Raw genomic sequence first — 22,131 nt, forward strand, 5'->3', positions numbered from 1 at the left:
AGAAAAGCGGGCCCGGGGGGGGGGGGGGGGGGGAGGGAGGAATATGACACCTGGGAGGGGACACGAGAGCCCCCAACTCACTTGGGAATATTTTATTTCTCTAAATGAGTAAATGGTTAAAATGTCACAATATAATAAAAGTGGGTGTGCACACGTGGCTTAGCATTGTTGCACTCATCTGACAATTCCTCTAAACCTCTCCTGTCCCTGGATCTGAAATAATTCTTTTTAGGAGCTGCCTGAGTGGCTCAGTCAGTTAAGCAGCTGCCTTCAGCTCAGGTCATGATCCCAGGATCCTGGAATCGAACCCCACATAGGGTCCTTACTCAGTGGGGAACCTGCTTCTCCTCTGCCTGGCATTCCCCCTGCTTGTGCTCACTGTGTCTCTCTTGAGAGAAAAAGAGAAAAAATAAATTTCTTTTTTAAAAAGAGCACTTACTTGAAATAATTCTTTTTATTTTTAAAAAGATCTCATTTTATTCATTTATCAGGGGGAGGGGTGGGGAGCACAAGCAAGCAGGGGGAGCAGCAGGCAGAGGGAGCAGGGATCCCGAGGCTGGACTCCATCCAAGGACCCTGGTATCACAACCCAAACTGAAGGCAGACACCCAACCGACTGAGCCACCCAGGCATCCCTTGAAATAATTACTTTTAAAACAGGAGGAAGGCTGGCAGATATGGAGCCCACTGTTAAACGGATACAGATATGGAGGGGAGCGGGCAGGGGCCATCACGAAGACCACCAATTTTATTTTGCTTATCTTTTGGCTCCTTCCTGACATGAATTTGTGGGAGCAGTGCCTTATTTTTTTTTTAACCACCAACACCACCCCATCTCCCCAGAGGCCCTTTGGCTCCCCACAGGCTATGACACATAAAAGATATGTGAAAACAGAGGGTGGGGTGCTATGGAGGAGAGATGGGATCTGGGGATGAGATGACGGGATAGCAGTAGCAGACTTGTGAAAAAGAAAACCACGGCGGGGTGGGGGGGGGCGTGGAGCGCCCCTGGCTGGCTCACATTGGCATAGAACTTACTAAAACAGACAAACAAAGGAAAAGTCTCTAAATGGTGTCATTTAGACCAAGATCCCAAACCAGGACTTCTACTTAATTTAACTGCAGTTTCAACCTCCCCCAAAAATGTAGACTCAGTCAGGAATTTTTCAATGAGTGCCATGAGTCTGTCACTTGGACCCTCTCCAGTCCCCAAAGAAAGATGAGGTAATCTGCAAGATAAGACCCTTGCTTTTCCCAAACAATGTAACGATGCTAATAACTCTCTTGCCCCGCCCTCCTGTAGGAAGCTTCCATTTTGTACATTTCCTCGGAGCGCCCTGTATTTGCTAGATGGGATGCTGCCCGATTGGTAAATATTTTTAAAAGGCCAATTGGTGCTTTAAAATTTACTCAGCTGAATTTTTGTTTAACAGATTAATGAATATTGTTGCTTTGCTTCCTGTGACATAGTCAATTCCCTGATGTTACTCACAACCAAGGATGCTCTTAGAATCTCGGGAAGCACGAGGGCTGGGGAGCGGGGAAGGAAGCAAGACTCGTCTTTAACTTCTTTCTCTGGCAGTTCTGGGTGCTGGGTGGGATGGCTTGAGGGAGGGAAGGGCTGGGAGGAGAGAAAGTCAAGGGGAAGGCACATGGCCAAATAGGAGGTAGGTCAAGGCTTATCCCCACACAAGTCAAGTTCTAGAACCATAAGGCTTGGGGGATCCCAAGCAAAGTAGCCACCCACCCACCCCCAAGCAGTTTCCAGAACCCACCCACCACTATGCCTGCTGGAAACTCTGGGGATGGCAGCCTGTAGAGTAATCTAAGAAAATGCATGGTAGGAGCTAAATTTAAAGAGGGTCAAGGGCGCCTGGGGGGCTCAGTTGGTTAAGCCACTGCCTTCGGCTCAGGTGTTGATCCCGGAGGACCAGGATGGAGTCCCGCATCGGGCTCCCAGCTCCATGGGGAGTCTACTTCTCCCTCTGACTTTCTCCCCTCTCACGCTCTCTCTCTCTCTCTCAAATAAATAAATAAAATATTTAGAAAAGAAAAAAAAGAGAGAGAGAGTCAAGCTGCAGCCTCACCAAACCCAGATCAGAGGGTGTCTGATGAGAAGTAACTGGTAGGGGAGGGGGAGACGGATCAGTTGTCAGCCAGCCAGGGTGAAGAGAGACCGGAATCCACCAGAAATGATTGTTTCTGTAAAATGTATGTTGGGAACCAGACTTCTTTGGTCTTTGGAATCAAGAATTTGGAAACCTTGATGGTCCTTTACACGAATTTGAGAGACTAACAAATTGTATTCACTCATTCAACAAAATATGTATTGGGCACCTACTGGGGGCCAGACACTGGGAATATATCCGTGAACCAGACAGAAGTCTCTCCCCATCATAGAGAGAACATTCTGGTGGGGGAAGGTAGAATAAAATAATATATAACATGGTTTCAGGTAGAGACTGGCTATGAAGAAAACTTTTATGTATTTAACAAACACACTCAAAGCTTCCTATATACCAGGCACTATGGTAAGTGCTTTAAAAATGTGTTTAATATTTATTAAGTGCCTTATTTAATGAATTAAAGCAAGGTCTGGGATTGGGAGAGAGATCTAATTCCATTTGTGTGGTCTGGGAAAGTGTGTTCTGGAGAGAAATGGTCTTCAGCTGGGAACAGAATATGAGCCAACCTCAATTTCCAGGCCAAACATTTCAGACAGAGAGCTAGTGCAAAGGCCCAGAGGCTGGTTTTGCTGTTCAAGAAACTGAAAGAAGGCCAGTGTGAGTGGAGTTTCATGGGCAGAGAACAGAGTGGGCCATGATGATGTCAAACTCAGTTGCCAGGGAACAGATTCTGAAGGACGTTGGAGGCCACCAATCGAGGCTTGAATTTTATTAGCAAGGTAGTGATTAAAAGTCTTGTCTTGGAACCTTTAGAATCTTGGGGACTGGTTAGTTTTCTTATCTAGAGGATCTAGTGTAAAAAGCGAATAAAGGGAAACCTCATTGAAATGGAGTAGGGAGGTTGGACAGGGAGAGCTTGCAAGCCTTACCACTCAAAGTCAACTACAAACCCAAAAGAAAGAGAAGAACCTGGCCATGGATACTACTTTCTTTTTTTTTTTTTTTTTTTTTTTTTTTTAAAGATTTTATTTATTTATTTATTTATTTATTTGACAGAGAGAGATCACAAGCAGGCAGAGAGGCAGGCAGAGAGAGAGGAGGAAGCAGGCTCCCCGCCGAGCAGAGAGCCCGATGCAGGGCTCGATCCCAGGACTCCGAGATCACGACCTGAGCCGAAGGCAGCAGCTTAACCCACTGAGCCACCCAGGCGCCCTTGGATACTACTTTCTTATACTGGAGGGAAAAAGGAAGGCTTGCCCCACCCTACCCCCCACCACCTCATTAGTCCAGCCAGTGAGAGACAGTCACAACCAGCCAGTGAGAAACCTCTCTACTTCCAACTCCCAGTTTGTTCCTATGGACTTTTTCTTTTTTTTTTTTTTTTAAGATTTATTTATTTATTTATTTGACAGAGAGAGATCACAACTAGACAGAGAGGCAGGCAGAGAGAGAGAGAGGGAAGCAGTCTTCCTGCTGAGCAGAGAGCCCTATGCGGGACTCGATCCCAGGAACCTGAGATCATGACCTGAGCCGAAGGCAGCGGCTCAACCCACTGAGCCACCCAGGCGCCCCCCCATGGACTTTTTCTTTAAACACCCTTCCCAAAACCCTCACCCTTCCTCTATAAACAAGCATATCTCAGCTGTGTTCCCTGGGTGTGCCTATCTATGGTTTTGCGGTAGCCTGTTTACCCTGTACTGCAATTAATCGCCATATCCAAAGAAACCCATATTTTCCTAGTAAAATAATTGGCAGTTTTACTTTTAAGGTTAACATTTGTAATCAAAGTCATCTTATAACATTAGACTCCTAGAACCTTTTCAGTCTTCTCATTTCTCTCCTAGGCCAGAGCTGTGTCCCTCAAAACATGGCCACAATGTTTCCTGCCCTCTCCTTTAGTCTTGATTCTAGGCTCCAGCATCCAAGGGGTGTGTCCCGAAACCCAGGAAGAGGAGGTGTGGAGGCTGGTCTACATTTTGTTGCCACAAAGTAGATGCCCGTTCTTAGTTCTTCCTTTGCCTTGTTCTGGAGAGTTCCAGGAAGTCCCAAAACCAACCAGATGAAGGCTGGTTTTGGGACCTCCCGGTCCCAAAAAAGCTTCATCTGGTCCCAACCAACCAACCAATGAGGCTTTAGTCCTGGGACAGCCAACAGGCATCTCAAACTTAATGAAACCAAGTGAGAATTCCTGATTCCCTGACCTCCCACAAAACCTGCTCCATCAGCTTCCCACCTCTGGTTCCCACAGGTTCCCTAATCGCCTTTCTGGCCTCTGGAAAAGGCATCACCATCTTTCTTCTTGCCCAGGGCAACAAATCTAGGAGTAGGGGTTTAAAAAAAAAAAAAATTGTTTCACTAAAAAACATCCTTCTGGGTTATCAGATTCTGGTCTTGTTTCCTGTCTTATGCAATAGTCTCTTCTCTCTCCTGTAATAGTCTTGTAACCGAAAATCTCTCCTTACCTGACACCAGAACTGTTCGGATTTGACGTTGACCTTGATTCCTTCCTTTGCTGTCACACCCAATTTGTAGCAAATCCCGCAGGCACTACCTCCGTAGACATCCCAAATTTATCCATTTCTTTCTGTCTCCCCACTGCCACCCACCCAGCTCCCAGCTGTGGGCTTCACTAGCCTGGACCTTGCTTACCCTAGGTTCTTGGCTTTTTCTTCATCACTTGCTCCCCAGTTCACCTGCTCTCCAGTCACCCAAAATTCATTCACCAGAGGGTAGAAAAAAGATGTCTTTAAATGCAAAGAGAAGGGACGCCTGGGTGGCTCAGTCGGAACTTCGACTCAGTTCTTGATCCCACGGTCCTGGGATCAAGTCCTGCATCAGGCTCCTTGCTTAGTGGGGAGCCTGCTTCCCCCTCTGCCTGCTGCTCCCCCCACGCTCATGCACTCTCGATCTTGCTTGCTCGCTCTCTCTCTCTCTCTGACAAATAAATAAATAACATTTTGAAAAAATAATAAATGCAAAGAGAAAACTAATCTGGGAGGGGGCAGGCAGTGATCAATGCCTGAGACAAGGAGGGGAGGTTTGACTGAAAAGGGGCATGGGGCGGATTTTGGAAAGATGGTAGGCAGTTGTTGAAATGCATCTTTTTTTTTTTTTTTAAGATTTTATTAATTTGACAGGGAGAGACACAGCAAGAGAAGGAACACAAGCAGGGGGAGTGGGAGAGGGAGAAGCAGGCTTCCCGTGGAACACGGAGCCCAATGTGGGGCTTGATGTGGGGCTCTGGGATCATGACCTGAGCTAAAGGCAGATGCTTAACGACTGAGCCACCCAGGCACCCCTGCATCTTAAATGTGCCCAAGATGTGTGCATTTCACCGTGTGTAAATTTACCTGGGGTGGGGGAAATGCCCTGTAAGTAAATACTGAACTCCAGCAAATGATGGATGTTGTTGTGTTTAGAAGTGAAATGTCCTGGTGTCTGCAAATGTCTAAGATGCATCCAAAATAATAATAATAAGACGGATGGATGGATGTGGCAAGATGAAAGGTATGCAACATAGCAAGGATAGTAACATGGTATTGGTGGCATCTACGGGGGTGAAAATACAGGTGTCTACTATATGTTTGAAAGTTTTCATGATAAAATGTTTAAGGAAAGTACAAAGGAAACTGAGTAACTATTCTGCTGAAAACTCCCGCACCTGCTTCCTTTTCCAAGAAATAGATGCTGATTGCTTTCCAGGTCGCTGCATACCTCCCCGCTGACTTCATCTCTATTCAATCTTCTGATGCATCAAATACTTATTGAGCACCTACTGTGTGCCAGGCACTGCTCTAGACACTGGGGCTACAGCTTTGAAAGGAACAGCATGGACCTGACATTGTAACTGTCTTCCTCAAGGAGCTCATTCCCTGGGCAAACCTTTCAACAACTTGAAATTATCTTAATTTATGACTTCATTTGCATGTCAATATGAGCTCTGGGAAGGTAGGGCCCCTTCTCTCTTACTCGGACCTGTGTCTCCAGGTCTAGACAGTCTTGTTTATAGTCGGACCTCAATAACAATTAGTTGAGAGAATATTAGCTAACATATAATAATATTAGCTAACATAACATTGTTATCTGTGCATCTGGCCCCGTTTGAAGTTGTTTGCCCATGAACCCATTAATCCTGAAAACTATCCCCTTTTTACAAGAGTTAATGGGCACCCAAAAGCTAGGCCGTGAACTCAAGCAGTCTGGCTTCAGACATCATGTTCCCAACCACTACAGGAAACTGCTAAGTGAAGGAATGATTCAATTAATCATTTCCCATGGCCTGAGTTCAAATCCCAGCTCTGCCGCTTGTTAGCTGCGTGGCCTGGAGCCAACCGATTTATCTTCCCGAACTTCAGATTTAACCTCATGGTGAAGACGAAGGATGCTGGAGGAAACTGGCTCCAAGACGCGCACACGCACACCCGTTCGCAGGGAGGTGGGAGCTGGGGAGGGCGGCGTGGGGTCACCGCTCCAGGCACGGGGTGTGGCCTCCTGGAGGCAAAGTCTCCGGCTTCCAGTTTCCTCCAGTGTGCCCACGCCCTACCTGGGGCCCCGGACGCTATCTCCGCCCCCGCCCCCCCGAACCTGGGTGACCTGGTAGACAGCCTCGCAAGAGCCGGTCCCCACAGCCAGCAGCCGCGGTGGTCTGGAAGAAAGAAATCCGGCGGCGGGGGAGAGAATCCCGCCTGTCGTTAGCAGGCGAGGCTCAGTGCCCCGCCCCACTCCGCCAGATTTCGCCCCGAAGGAGCCACCCGGCTCCCGCCCCCGACCGGCCCCGCAGCGTGGAGCGTCTGGGAACCCGCGGAAGGAGCCGACCTGCAGCGATGGAGACGCCCAGCAGCTGGGCGCTGCTGCTGCTGCTGCTGGTGCTACTTGACGCTGGCGCTGCCCCGAACCCGAGGCCACCTGCCCCCTCGGGCCCACGCCGCTGCCGCTGCTGGGGAACCTCCTGCAGCTCCGGCCCGGGGCGCTGTACCCGGGGCTCTTGCGAGTGAGCGTCCGCTGGGACGCCCCGGTTGGGGCAGGGGAGCCAGGGCCAGGAGAGGGGGGTGCGCAAGGAGAGACAGCGGAGCACCAAGGGCAGAGAGGCCCTGGAGTATCCTAGAGGAGGCAGGCCAAGGGTGCAAGGGCAGAGGGGCTGGGGGGTTCTGGGGTGGGGCAGGAGCAGGGCTCCAGAGCTGAGAAGGTCCAGTGGGGGTGGGGGGCGGTGCTGGGGAGAGAGGACCCTGGTGTGTTGAACCTGGCTAGGAAGGTCAGAGACTTCTGCCCGCAGAATCCTGGAGAGGATGAGAGCAGGGAAGGAGGCAGGATCCAGTGGCAGAGTTCCCGGCCAGGGGGTGGCGGGGGCCTCAGAATCCTGGGAAGGTGATAGAAGCAGGAGATTCAAGCCAGAGGCAGGAGCACTTTTGCTACTGGGATGCTGGCGGGTTTATCCCTGGGAGAGAGGCAGCTGGGGAGGGGCAGAGAAGAAAAGGGGGAGGGGTCGCTGGCAGGAGGGGGAGGCTTGGCTGGAGGGTTCCAGATCTGTGTCTGCTGAGAATCCCAGTTGTGTGGCGCTGAGCTAGGAGGAAGGTGGAAGTCCCCGTAGCGGCAGGGAAGGAGGACAGGAAGGAAGGCTGAGGCCATTCTAAACTTTGGGGGCAAGGAGGAGGAAGAGGCCAGAGGTTCTCTGTCAAAAGGAGTCTGAGGGACTTCAGGACATGGGGAGGAGGACGGGGGTCTTGGGGAAAGATGGGGCACGTGCCCAGCAGAATCCACCCTCAGCCAGAACTTGAGGGTTTAGCAAAATGATAGAAAAGGGTGGCTAGTTTGGGGGTGGAGCAGGAGCTGAGGAATGGGGAGAGGCCAGAGTCTCAACTGCCATATTTCTGAGTCGGGGGAGAGGGGTGGTTCTGGGTTGTCCTAGGAGGTAAGGGGTTGGGAACTCTATGGGGAGGGGAACTGGGAGCCTGGTACAAAAAGAGAACTGAACCTCCCAAGGGGGTTATTTCTGTCTGGGGGCGGGGGAAGAGGTTCCTCTTAGGAACCTCACCTGGTGACAGGGCCTTGATGGGGACACCTCCACCGAAAGACGCCACAGCTTGCCCCATGGCGCCCGCCCCTTCTCCCTCCCTGCCCCCAGCTGAGTAAGAAGTATGGACCCGTGTTCACCGTGTACCTGGGACCCTGGCGGCGTGTGGTGGTCCTGGTGGGGCACGAGGCCGTGCGGGAGACCCTGGAAGGTCAGACTGAGGAGTTCGGTGGGCGGGGCATGTTGGCGACACTGGACGGGAACTTTGACGGCCACGGTGAGTCATGAGCAGAGCTGGGGACTGTGGGCTCCCTCGATCAGAGGCTCAGAGCCTGCCACCATTTACCATGTGACTTTTGTGCATAGTTTGGTGTCTCTGAGCCCATTTTCCTCATCCATCACCCATCAAATGGGGTGCTAATAGTGCTTATTACCTAGGTCATCCTGAGGATTGAATGTGGCCTGGGTGAGATGTTGCAGGGTTCTCACTGCTCCAGGTGAAGCCCCCAGGACTGGGAGGGACCCGGAGAGTGTTCTAGGCACTGGGACCACTTAATGTGTAGAAACTAGTCTCTGCTAAGCCTGAAAGTAGAAGGCTGGTGTTGGGGGCGCTGTCGGGACACCGCTGTGACCCTGAGCTTGTTGGCCAGTGCAGAGAACGACCTGTCACCAGGCTAGGATGGGGAAGGCAGAGGGGTCAGGGCCAGGCTAGGGGAAGCTCTGAACTGCGGGGACCAGAGGAGTTGTCTGACCCAGCCTGTTTGGTGGGAGATGTCCGGGAAGTCTTGAAAGACCGGTTGCCTGGGTGCCAACTCCTAGGATGAGCAGGAAGGGTGTTCCAGGCAGAAGAGTAAAAAAAAAAAAAAAAAAAAAAAAAAAAAAAGCATGGAGGGGAGAGAAGAAGCATTCATTCATTCAGTTGACAAATTTTTATCATGCCTGGCCCCATAGTTATTACTGGGGACACATAGGTGACCGAGACAGATGTGGTGTCCTGTCATCCTACATGTAGGAGAGGTGGGCATGTCATGGGACTGGACGGAGGGAATAGAATTCTAAAATAAAAGGTATAGCTCTAAGATCAGGACATAGGAGAACTGTACTGGCCCAGGTCGGGGGAGGAGAGAGAGACTGGGAGAAATCAAGGAAGGCTTCTTGGAGGAGATGACAACTGCAGTGAGATATGAGGATGAATGCAGTTAGTTCAGTGAGGATAGAGAGGTGAGTGATCCAGGCAGAGGGAGCAGTAGGGGCAGAGGCCCTTGAGGGGGGATCCTGACACCACTGAGGAAGTGAGAGAAAACCAATGTAATTGTAGCAGGATGAGTAACAAAGCTGGAGAAGTGGGTCACACAGGGCCTGAGTCACACCAGAGTGCTCAGCTTTGGGATTTTCTGGAGGCTATAGATGGAAGCAGGGAAGATATAAGTCAGAGCTAGAAGGATCCTCGGGTCACTGTGCAGGATCCTAGGCTGGGGACTATGCTGTTCTGGGGCTGGGGGAATGCGGAAGGGAGGGTGTGGTTGGAAGAGGCAGCCAGGGCTCTGGCCAGGAGCAGGGTGGGGTTTGGGGGGTGCGCAGAACAGTGGACTGAGACAGGAACAGGAGAGGTGCTGAGGCCAGTTTGGGACACAGGGGGGGGGGGGGCGGGGGACACCTTGGAGGAGACTTCCAGGAGGGCTAGCATTGTACATATGAGACCCTGAGCTCAGAGAAGCAAGGTTTTGTCCAGAGCAGACTCTTAGCTAAAGGAGGAAAATGTCAGTTCCATTCCCCTCTCTCCTGGTTCAGCTTCCAAATGACATGGGGCAGGGAACCCAATAGCACTCGTAAATGTTGGGAAGGAGAGAGGGAGGGAGAGAGGAGGGCGGGAAGGAGGAGAGGAAGGACGGATGGAAAGAAGGGAGAGAAGGAGCAAGGGAGGGAGGGAGGAAGAAAGAAGTCTTCACTCATCCAGGTTCATCACAGAACCCAGGGAGCCTGGATAATCCCAGCAACCAGCTTCTCGGGAGAATGTCACCCTCTGCCCCAAGGTTAGACATTTATAGAGCACCTACTGAGTCCTTAATCCTGGGCTAGGCTGGAATGGACTCAGGACAGGGCCTGCAGAATCCGCCTCCAGACACCTCACTGGGAAGGAGGGAGCAGTCCTGGGGAATGGAAAGGGGGGCCGGTCCCTCCTTGAGTCTAGCCTTCTGCATAGGGGTTTTCTTTTCCAATGGGGAGCGGTGGCGACAGCTGCGGAGATGTACCATGCTGGCCCTGCGGTTCCTGGGCATGGGGAAGCGAGAAGGTGAGGAGCTGATCCAGGCGGAGGCCCAGTGTCTGGTGGAGGCATTCCAAGGGATGGAAGGTCAGCAGGGTGGGGTGAGCCTGGGGGCCCCTGCAGGCATGCCTGAGTGGGGGGGGGGGGGGGGGGGGGTCCGGGTCCAGGTCCGGGGCTGGGCTGAGGGCTTTGTTCACTGCCACCTCTGACTCCTCCTCCACCTTCCGTCTCTGTCCTCTTCTCTCCCCATCTATCTTTTGCCAAGTCTTTCCCAGTCTGTCTCTCTTTCCATGTCTGTTTCTCTGTCTCTCCCTTCTCTCTATCCGTCTGTCTCTTTCCTGTCTGTTTCTCTATCTTTCTTTCCCCATCTGTCTCTCTCGATGCCTGTCTCCTTCTGGTAGAGGCTGGCCTCCTCTCCAGCACAGCCCTCCCCCACTGCCCTCTCCCCCGCAGGACGGCCATTTGACCCCTCCCTACTGCTGGCTCAGGCCACTTCCAACATCATCTGCTCCCTCACCTTCAGCCTCCGCTTCCCCTACGAAGACGAGGACTTCCAGGCCCTGGTCCGGGCAGCTGGTGACACCGTGCTGGGGGTCAGCTCCCGGTGGGGCCAGGTAAGTGGGCAGGACCCCTCTCCAGCCACCTCTTCCAGGGAACCCCCGGAGCACCCCTCCATGCTGGTGCAAGGCCAGGCCCCATGGGAACAGCTGCCCTTCCCCCCTGCAGACCTATGAGATGTTCTCCCGGCTCCTGAAGAGCCTGCCGGGCCCCCACACACAGCTCCTGGGCCACCTGAGCATGCTGGCCACCTTCGCCGTCCAGCAGGTGCAGCGACACAAGGAGAGCCTGGACAGCTCAGCCCCACCGTGCGATGTGGTAGATGCATTCCTGCTAAAGATGGCAAAGGTAGGGGAAGGTCAGGGTCAGGGCACCCCCGCTGAACAGGGCTGGTGGCCTGGCCAGCCCCTACTCAGGTATAGCTGGAAATCTGTCTGCTGTGTAGACGGTCTCCAGAACTTTTTCTTCTCAAACTGAAACTCTTGACTTGTTAAACAACAGCTCCCTGGGCCTGCTCCCCAGCCCCTGGCAACCACCTTTCCATCTCTGAGTTTTCTTATGCTTGGGACCCCACAGAAATGGAATCCCACAGTATTTACCCCTTTTGCAACTGGCTTATTTCACTTAGCGTGATATCCTGGAGGGCCATCTGTGTCATAGCCCGTGACGGCATCTCCTTCCTTTTTAAGGCTGAATCCTTATTCCCTACATGGATAGACCACATTTGGCTTATCTATTCATCCATCAGTGGACCCTTGGGGTGCGTACCCCGTTTGGCCATTGCGAATAGCACTGCTGGGAACGTGATACCCCTTCGAGACCTTGCTTCTCACTTGTTGGGGTACGCGCCCAGAAAGGGAATTGCTAGATCATACGGTAATTCTATTTTAATTTTTTAAGGGACCTGATACCATTCCCCATAGCAGCTGTGCCCTATGACCGCCCCACTAATGGTGACAGGGTCCCCGCTTTTCCACATCCTAACCACATGTCATTCTGTTTGTTTTTTTTAGAGTGGCCACACTCTTTCATTTTCAAACACAGCACAACCAAAAAGAACTAATATCAAGAGTCCACTTCCCCACTCGCCTAAACATTTATACAAACCCCCCTGACAAAGCTTGAACTTGCTGGCGTGGCTGTGCTGGTCCTCTCTTATTGTCCGCAGCCTGAGTTCTCTGAGCCCCTGTGCCTGGTTTCTCCCAGGAGGAGCATGACCCAAGCACAGAACTGACTGACAAGAACTTGCTGATGACAGTCATTTATCTGCTGTTCGCCGGGACGGTCACGGTCAGCACCACGGTCCGCTATACCCTCTTGCTTCTGCTGAAGTACCCTCGGGTCCAAGGTAGGAGGCTTCTGCGCCAGCAAGCCCTGGGGCCGGAAGTGAGGGCTCCAGAGGAAGAAAGTTCAGGAAAACGGACAGCCTGAGCCGGGGCCTGGAAGTGAGAATGAGCCCGGCATCGGGGGTGCCTGAAGGGCGAGAAGCTGGGGAGGCTGCCGGAGGCAGTGAGAGGCTCAGTGAAGTGAGAAATGGGGCAGGAGACCTCTCAGGGCCTTGTCGCCTTGGTGGTACCTTGTATGCCTAATCCTGAGCAATAGGGAGCCATGGAAGGATGCTGAGCAGGGGAGGGGAGGGTCAAATTAGCATTTTAGAAAAATCCTTGGGGCTGAAAGAGGTAAGGTGTGCAAGAGGATGCCAGGAGGACGGGACAGGACCTGGGCAGGAGAGGACAGTCCTAGGCCAAGCTGTGGGGAGGGAAGAGGGGCCAGGTGGGCAAGTAGAACATGACCTGGGAGGACCAGGGGGCTGGGGGACAGGGGGACCATGGGACTACCCTGAGATGAGGACAGAGGAATGAGGAACTGTTTCAGGGGAGACACTGAGGCCAGCATGGGACAAGCGTGAGGAGCCTGGGGCCACCTGCTGGGAGACATCCGGGAGGCCACAAGACATCTAATTCAGGACTGGAGATAAAAAGCAAACTGGGGTCCTTGCTCTTGGGGTCCTGAGTTCAAGCAGCATGTTGGGCATAAAGAGTTTTCTTAAAGGTGGGAGGCACCTGGCTGGCTCCGTGGGTAGAGCAGGTGACTCCTGATCTCGGGGTGTGACTTTGAGCCCCACATTGGGTGTAGAGATTACTTAAAAAAAAAAAAAAAGCTGGGGGCATCAGGGCCCAGGCAGGACGTGAAGCTGGGTTAGTATAGGAGGGTACCTGGCCCAGACGTGAGCTCCAGGGAAGCCCAGGATTTGGGGGTCAGGCAGCTGCAGTAAAGGCTGTCAAGCCAGTGGGGTGGGCTGACCTGGAAGATGGGGCTTCGGGTCTGGTGGCCTCCGGGGAATGGAGTCCACTCTGACTTCAGCTCTCTGGGCCTCAGTTTCCTCATCTGGGAGATGGGGACGGATAATGGTACCCACCTCACAGGATTGCTGTGGGAGTTAAGAAAGGAGAGACCCTGTGCCCAGCACACACAGGATGTTAGGGACCTAGTCTCAGCGAAGCCTGGGGGACTCCTCCTCCCTACCGGCCAGACTCCCCCCACCCTCTGCCACTGTAAGATGGGGATTCCCAGGGTAGAGTCACAGGGCCCAACCCCACCTCTGACCTCCTGTCCCCCTCTTCCTGAGTGCAGAGCATGTGAGGGAGGAGCTGATCCGGGAGCACCAGGCCTCGGGGACCAAGCCCGCCTCCCCTATACCAATGCCGTTTTGCATGAGGCGCAGCGGCTGCTGGCTCTGGTGCCCATGGGAGTGCCCCGCGCCCTCACAAGGACCACCTGCTTCTGAGGGTACACCCTGCCCCAGGTGGGCCTGCCCCTCGGCCACGCCCCCAGTCCGTCTCCGCTGCCGCCTCTCTGTGGCTCTGTGTCTGACTTAATCTGATTATTGGTCTCTATCTCTCCTCAATGACCATCTTCCTCTTCTCTGCAACTCTGTCCCTCTGTCTTTCTGTGTGCCTTTCTCCCGCCTTTGACTGTCTCTGGGCCTCAGTTTCCCCATCTATCCAGCGGATAGCCTACTTCTACCTCCTTCCAAGGTGGCTGGAATTTGAGAACAATTTGAGAACTGAGGGCGGAAGGAGTCTCACAATGAAATGAGTCTCTCCCCTTCCTTCCCTCTCCTCTCCCCCTCCGCCCTCTCCCCAGCAGCTTCTGCCATCCGTTAGAGAACAACTCATCACAAGCACCACCAGGGGGCGATGTCCGCCTGGAAACCCCAGGAGCCTTCCCGCTCCTTCCTTGAGCGTGTAGCAGTTATGATCCGGTCCTGGTGTTTTCTCACTGGGACCTGGAGCAAATCACTTCAACCCATGAATCTGCCTCTACCGCTCTTCTAAATCAGGAACAGTAATAGTATTGCCTTGGTATCTCAAGGAACCTGTGGGATAATGCTTGCAAAACACCAGCTCCACTCTTGGTGCCAGGACCTGGGGGTTCCCCCGGGGTGCCCCATTCCAGGCAGCGGCAGCCATGGCTAACTCAGTGACTATGGCCATTCTTTTTTTTTAAAGATTTATTTATTTATTTATTTATTTATTTATTTATTTATTTAACAGAGAGAGATCACAAGTAGATGGAGAGGCAGGCAGAGAGAGAGAGAGAGGGAAGCAGGCTCACTGCTGAGCAGAGAGCCTGATCCGGGACTCGATCCCAGGACCCTGAGATCATGACCTGAGCCGAAGGCAGCGGCTTAACCCACTGAGCCACTCAGGCGCCCCGACTATGGCCACTCTTGATCATGATTACGGAACCCCAGGCATCAATGACTGAGCATTTGCTCTCCGCCAGGGATTATTCTAAATGCTTCATGGACTTAGTACCTTGTTGAATCTTTGGAGCAATCCTACACCATTATCATGCCCATTTTACAGATGAGGAAACGCCTTGAAGGCTGAGAAGACTTGCCGGGGTCACCCAGCCTACAGTGGTAGTGGCAGAATTTACACTCAGGGCATCTGCTCTAGCCATAGCTGTCTGCCTTGTTTTAACAGCCGTAGTAGCACGACCCTGTCTTCTCCTGGAGCTCCCCTCCCCTTCCCTGCTCAGCCCCGCTAGCCATAGTCCCTGGCAAATGAGGTCCCTCTCCCTCACATCTCCTCCACTGCACAGCCCTGGGATCCTACTCACTCGGGGACCTGCGCTGGGGAGCCCTCACGGACAGCAGTCACCTACTGGCCCTTGGCTCTACCTCTGAAAGAGCCCAGTGGGAAAGTGCTGGACCCAGGCCAGGCAGCTTAGGACAGCCATAGATGAATCACAACACAGTTTAAAAACACAGTGTAAAAAGAACTAGCCCTCCCATGTCCAGATGCTACGCTGAGCAAGTTGCGTAAGTTTGGGGGACCTCAGTTTTCCTGCCTTTCAAATGGAAATCATGTTAGAAATTACTTTGTAGACTTGTTAAAAAAGATTTAGTGAGTTTGAGTGTGCGTGTGAGAGAGCACAAGGTGCATGTTGCTATTGCGTAAGAGAGAGAGTATATATGAGATGTTTAAGAACGTGTCTGGCTGGTAATAAGCCCTTGAAATATTCTGCCCTTGTGCTTTGGGCACTAGAGAATCATCAAACCTGGGTGGGGAAGGTTATTTGTAATTTGATGATTGCTTCCCCGCAGGGCACTGAGGTCTTCCCCCTCCTCGGCTCTGTCCTGAGTGGTCCTGAGGTCTTTGAACAGCCAGAGGAATTCAACCCAGACCGATTCCTAGATGCGGATGGACGGTTCCATAAGCAGGAGGCATTCTTGCCCTTCTCCTTAGGTATGTGCGGGGCTGGTGCCTGCTCCCCTGCCAGTTCCCCACTCCTGGGTGTGAGGAGGGCTGACCCAGTCCCATCTCCCTGTTCCCTGTCCTCTCCAGGTAAGCGTGTCTGCCTCCGGGGGGGTCCTGGCGCGGGCGGAGCTCTTCCTCCTTTTCACCACCCTCCTGCAGGCCTTCTCCCTGGACAGCCCGTGCCCGCCGGGGACCCTGAGCCTCCAGCCAGCCGTCAGCAGCCTTTTCAACATCCCCCCAGCCTTCCAGCTGCAAGTCCGGCCCCACTAACCTCCCCGCACTGTGTGGACCAGATGAAGGAGGGAGGGAGCTGTGGGAGGTGGAGGCCTCCTCATGGCGTGGGCATGAACATGGTTGTGTCTCCAGAGCCACAACTCTACACCCTAGGCAGACACACACACACACACCTATAGGTGTTCTAGAGTCTGCCACGGGGGTATCTGGCCTACACGTCCCCAGGACTCCACTCGCTCGGCCCAGGTGGCTACTGAGACACGCAGCCACGAGGGCCATGAGGGCCACGGGGCAACTCTGCCACACAGGCTTTCTATAGACATAAATTTAGTTCGTCTGGAATCATGATCACCGCCCCAGATAACACACCTTCTCGTCCAAACACAACCCCCCTAGATTCACAGCCCAGGTGCTGGAGTTCAGCCCCTCCCCTCATAAGGCACGGAAATAGCCATGGTGTTCAGGGCCCACAAGCCCTCTTCACCCCCTCTCCTGGCAATTGTGGGAGTCTGGTACAGAGGTGAACAACCCCCTTCCTGGGTCCTGTCCGTGCACAGAGAGACCGTCCCTGTCTTCAGCTCCGACGTGCCTTCTCTCGTGCACCCACGCCATGATCCAGGCACATGACCATCGCCATCCACATGCCCCCAACCACTGAACCACACAGTTAGCGCACACATGACACCAGACACACCATTTCCAGGAAGGGGGGAGGGCACATCCCCAGCTTCCTCCAGGCCTTCAGCCCTCAAAGACACCCCTTTCCAAGCACCTTGATCCTCATATCCTCCCAAATATAACTACACACCCAGCGTGCAATTGCACACATAGCCCTGGAACCAAGTAAACTTGGACACACGCACACATACACACACATACACACACACACACACACACACACACACACACACAAGACCCTCCAGAGAAACACTTCCCCCTCCCACTTATGTAACCTTGTTAAAGGCCTCCCCAGCCTGCCCACCCCCCGACACACGCACAGTACCCTGACCCACCTCCCGTTCCCAAGTCCCAGTTAGACCTGGTGAAAGGGGCTAGATGACCAAGGAGGGGCCAGATTCCAGCTCCCCGTATTGGGCCAGAGGCCAGCTCTGACGTCCTTGTGACTTGAAGGTCCCCATTTTGCAATAAAAGTTCATTTCTGGCCTCCAGTCTGGCCCATGGCAGGGCCTGGTGTGCCTGTGACAGTGTCTGTCATTGTGAGTAAGGGGTGGGGATTGGGGGGTCCGCCCCTCCCTCGAGGCTGGGCGTGAGCTAAAAAACAGGGCCCCCCCCCCCTCCCGCCCGCTCTGGCTGTTGACATCAGTACCAGATGTGAAGGTGGGGGGGGGGGGGCTCTGTCTTGGGCCTTACTTCCGGTGAGGCTGATCTGGAGAAGGGGGTGTAGGCAGGGAGAAGGCAGCTGGTAGGTAGTCGGCAGAGCTGCGGGTTTTGGGGTGTGTGGAGGGGGCGGAGGTTTGCAGCTAGGGAAAGCCTGCACGTGAGGCTCCTGATCCAGGCCCTGGGAACTTCCCCAGTCTGAAAACTGCTGGAGCACGATTCCTAACCCAGCTCTGCCTCTTCCATAGGCTCTTTTCCTCCTGCCTTCCCTCCACAAGGCAAGCAGACGCACTTTTTTTTTATTTGTTGATTACCGAGTAAGGAAGTTTTCAAGTGCACAAAAGTAGAGAGCATAGTAGAGCAAAGCCCCATGCCATCCCCTAGCCTCATTCAATAGCCATCAACTTTCTGCTAGTTTTATTTCTAACACTCTCTTACAACTATTTTGTTTTTGTTTTATTATTTTTTTAAAGATTTTATTTATTTATTTATCTGACAGAGAAAGACACAGCCAGAGAGGGAATACAAGCAGGGGGAGTGGGAAGGGCAGAAACAGGCTTTCCACTGAGCAGGGAGCCTGATGCGGGGCTTGATCCCAGAACCCTGGGATTATGACCTGACCCCAAGGCAGATGCTTAGCAACTGAGCCACCCAGGTGCCCCATTATTTTATTTTTTTTAAGATTTTTTTTTTAGCTTTTATTTTTAAGTTAACTTTCCACCTAACGTGGGGATCAAATTCAAAACCCCAAGATCAAGGGTCACAGGCTCCACAGACTGAGCCAGCCAGGCACCCCTGTTATTAATGTTATTTATTTATTTATTTAAAAGATTTTATTTATTTATTTGACACAGAGAGAGAGAGAGACAGTGAGAGAGGGAATACAAGCAGGGGGAGTAGGAGAGGGAGAGGAGCAGCCAGCCCGATATGGGGCTCGATCCCAGGACCCTGGCATCATGACCTGAGCCGAAGGTAGACACTTAAGGACTGAGCCACCCAGGTGCCCCCCACCGTTATTATTTTAAAGCAAATCCCAGGGGCACCTGGGTGGTTCAGTCAGTTAAGGGTCGACTCTCAGTTTTGGATCAGGTTATGATCTCAGGGACGTGAGATAGAGCCCCCCCAACATCGGACTCCAAGATTAGCCGGGAGTTTGCTTGTCCCTCTCCCTCTGCTCCTCCCCCCACTCAGGCGCTCTCTAAAAATAAATAAATTTTTTTAAAAAACACCAAATTCCAGAAAATCATTGAATATGCCTTTCTAATAGTGAAGGACATTTCCCCTGGCCCCAACATCTTCTGACAGTTTTCCAACATGCAGCAAGCTGGAGGGAATGACACAGGGATACCCGCGTGGTGCAGCCCCCAGGCTCTCCCACGGGCAGTCTGCCCCGCCACTGAGCACTCTGCCATCCTCTATCCAATCCGGCTCACTGTCTAGGTGTTTCAAAGTGAACGCCAGACGTTGGTTTGTCTTCTCTGGGTATTTCAGCAAAGCATTTGTCATTAGCTGCAAGTTTCCTTGTTTATTATTTTTAAAGATTTTATTTATTTATTTGACACAGAGAGATCACAAGTAGGTAGAGAGGCAGGCAGAGAGAGAGGGGGGAAGCAGGCTCCCTGCTGAGCAGAGAGCCTGATGTGGGGCTCGATCCCAGGACCCTGAGATCATGACCTGAGCCAAAAGCAGAATCTTAACCCACTGAGCCACCCAGGCACCTGAGTTTCCATGCCGCGTGCCTGGCAGGCTCAGTTGGTGGAGGGTGAGACTCTTGATCTTGGGGTTGTGAGTTGGAGCCCCATGCTGGCCGTAGAGATTGCTGTTAACTAATTAATTCATTCATTCATTCATTCATTAAAATTCACATGGAGGGAATTCTGGAACCAGAAATACCGTCAGACTCCCTCAGGGAGGGATGGACCATGTGCTGCATTGGTATGAAAGCTGGCATTGAGTCAGGATCGTTTCAGCAGCAAGGAAAAGAAAAACCTACACTCAGGAGGGCTTCATAGGAATTATGAGACCCGAAAGGGAAAATGTAGAATGAGTGTGGTCTTCAGTTCTGTGTGTGTGCACTAAGATACATGTAACTATCATTTTAACCATGCCTAAGTGTGTAAGCCAGTGGCGTTAAACACACGAATCTGTGTGACCATCACCGTTCTCCTCAAAGGTGGTTATTATCCCCCCAAAAAGACTCTTTACTTATTAAGCAGTAATTCCCCCTCTCAATTTTTAAAAATTTTTTTATTATTTTTTTAAGATTTTATTTATTTATTTATTCATTAGAGAGAGAGAGAAGAAGAAGAAGAAGCAGAAGGAGAAGTAGACTCCCCACTGAGCAGGGAGCCCGGTGAGGGGCTTGATCCTAGGACCTAGGCTCATGACGTGAGCCGAAGGCAGACTCTCAGCAGACTGAGCCACGCAGACGCCCCTCAATTTTTTTTTTAAGATTTTATTTATTTATTTGACAGAGAGAGAGATCACAAGTAGGCAGAGTGGGGGGAGTAAGCTCCCTGCTGAGCAGAGAGCCCGATGTGGGGCTCCATCCTAGGACCCTGAGATCAGGACCCGAGCCAAAGGCAGAGGCTTAACCCGTTGAGCCACCTAGGGCCCCCCCTCAGATTTTTTTAAAAAGGTTTATTTATTTGAGGGGCTTCTGGGTGGCTCAGTGGGTTAAATGGCTGCCTTCGGCTCAGGTCATGATCCCGGTGTCCTGGAATCAAGCCCCATATCAGGCTCCTTGCTCAGCAGAGAGCCTGCTTCTCCCTCTTCCTCTGCCTGCTGACTCTGCTGGTTCTCTCTTTCTCTGTCAAATAAATAAATAAAATTTTTTAAAAGATTTTATTTATTTGACAGGGAGAGAGAGATCATAAGTAGGCAGAGAGGCAGGCAGAGAGAGGGGGGGAAGCAGGCTCCCTGCTGAGCAGAGAGCCCCATGTGGGGCTCGATCTCAGGACCCTGAGATCATGACCTGAGCCGAAGGCAGAGGCTTTTCCCACTGAGCCACCCAGGCGCCCCATTAAATAAAATATTTTAAAAAATTTTTTAAAAGATTTTATTTATTTATTTGATAGACAGAGATGACAAGCAGGCAGAGAGGCAGGCAGAGAGAGAGGGGAAGCAGGTTCTCTGCCGAGCAGAGAGCCCGATGCGGGGCTCGATCCCAGAACCCTGAGATCATGACCTGAGCAAAAGGCAGAGGCTTTAACACACTGAGCCACCCAGGCGCCCCAAATAAAATATTTTTTAAGAAAGATTTATTTATTTGAGAGAGAGCATAAGAGCATGGGATGGGTGGGGCAGGGGGAGAGGGAGAGAACTCTCTGGCAGGCCCATCACCATGCCCCCAGTGGATCCTGAGACCATGACCTGAGCCTAGATCAAAAGTGGGAAGTTTAAGGGACTGAGCCACCCAGGTGCCCCTCCCCCTTTCAATTTTTTAAAAGGCCCAATGAACATGCGTTTCACCCCACTCACTATTACCAAATTTGTGGTCTCCATATTCACGTTTTCCTAACAGTCTTAAAAGTATACTTGGGAGTTGGGTTTGTCCTAACAAGGAGCCCAAAATTCACCACAGGATGCTTTCCCGTGAACTTCTCGAGTCTTTGAAATCTGTAACCGTTCCCCAACTTGTGTACACCACTTGCTTCTTGAGAAACTAGGTCACTTTGCCCTGTACAAATTTTCACATCCTGGCTTTGGCTGACACCATCTCTGTGGTGCCGTTCAGGATGTCTTTCCCTTCCAGGAATACCCTGTAAAGTGGGAATTAGGGACACCTGGGTGGCTCTGCCATTTAAGCCTCTGCCTTCAGCTCAGGTCAAGATCCTGGGGACCTGGGATCGAGTCCCACATGGAGCTCCTTGCTCAGCCAGAAGCCTTCTTCTCCCTCTGCCTGCAGCTCCCCCTGCTTTGCTCTCTCTCTCTCTGATAAATAAATAAATAAATAAATAAATAAATAAATAAATAAATAAAATCTTTAGAAAAGAAATAATAAAGCGGGAATTAGATCAGATTCGGACTCAGACTGGCAAGAGGTCCACACTGGGGGTGCTAGGTCTCTTCCCAGGCCATCATGTGGCAGTAAATTGTGGCCAGGTCCTGATATCTCTGTTGGAAAGTTTCCCATCAACCTTTCACTTACTGGTCTTATTGGGATCCTCTGAAACCAAATCAAACCAGGTCTCTCCCCTGCTCAAAGACCCCCTCCCCCACAGCAGGAACTCTCCCACACTTTTGGTGGGAAGAAAAATTGGTATAGCCATAATGGAAAAAAGTGTGGAAGTTTCTCAAAAAATTAAAAATAGAACTACCATATGACCCAGCAATCCTCCTTTTGGGTATGTATCCAAAGGAAACAAAATCAGTATATCAAAGAGAGATCTGCACTCCCATGTTCATGGCAGCATTCTTCCCAGTAGACAAAACAGAAACAACCCCAGCGGCCATCAGCAGACAAATGGATAAGGAGAATGTGATATATACACATAAATGATGAAGTATTATTCTGCCATGAAAAGGAAGATCCCACCATTTGCAACAGCTTGGATGGACCTTGACAGCATCACGCTAAGTAAAGTAAGTCAAGACAAGACAAATACTGTATGATCTCACTTAGGTGTGGAATCTAAAAAAAAAAAAAACCAAACTCGTGGAAACAGGGATGTAATATATAGCATAGAGCCTGAAGTTAACACTACTGTGTGGGGTGCCTGGCTGGCTCAGTCGGTAGGGCATGTGACTCTTGATCACAGGGTCCTGAGTTTGAGCTCCAAGTCTGGGAGTAGAGTTTACTTTAAAAAAAAAAACAAAACATATTGCATA

General features: G+C 51.6%; 1 protein-coding gene across 1 annotated transcript; it reads left to right on the top strand.

Moving 5' to 3' along the window:
- The first annotated feature begins 6,949 nt into the window (after positions 1-6,949).
- On the top strand, positions 6,950-16,062 carry LOC116857666 (cytochrome P450 2S1). The gene is given in 13 exon segments (XM_032841961.1): positions 6,950-6,996; positions 6,998-7,040; positions 7,042-7,116; positions 8,248-8,413; positions 10,340-10,489; positions 10,856-11,016; positions 11,129-11,308; positions 12,167-12,308; positions 13,595-13,621; positions 13,624-13,766; positions 15,576-15,717; positions 15,817-15,842; positions 15,844-16,062. Coding segments are annotated over 13 exon segments (1,458 nt in total). The 3' UTR covers positions 16,000-16,062.
- Positions 16,063-22,131: the final 6,069 nt, after the last annotated feature.

Source organism: Lontra canadensis, unplaced genomic scaffold (assembly GCF_010015895.1).
Source record: "Lontra canadensis isolate GAN:19392208 unplaced genomic scaffold, GSC_riverotter_1.0 scaffold125, whole genome shotgun sequence".
NCBI lineage: Eukaryota > Metazoa > Chordata > Mammalia > Carnivora > Mustelidae > Lontra > Lontra canadensis.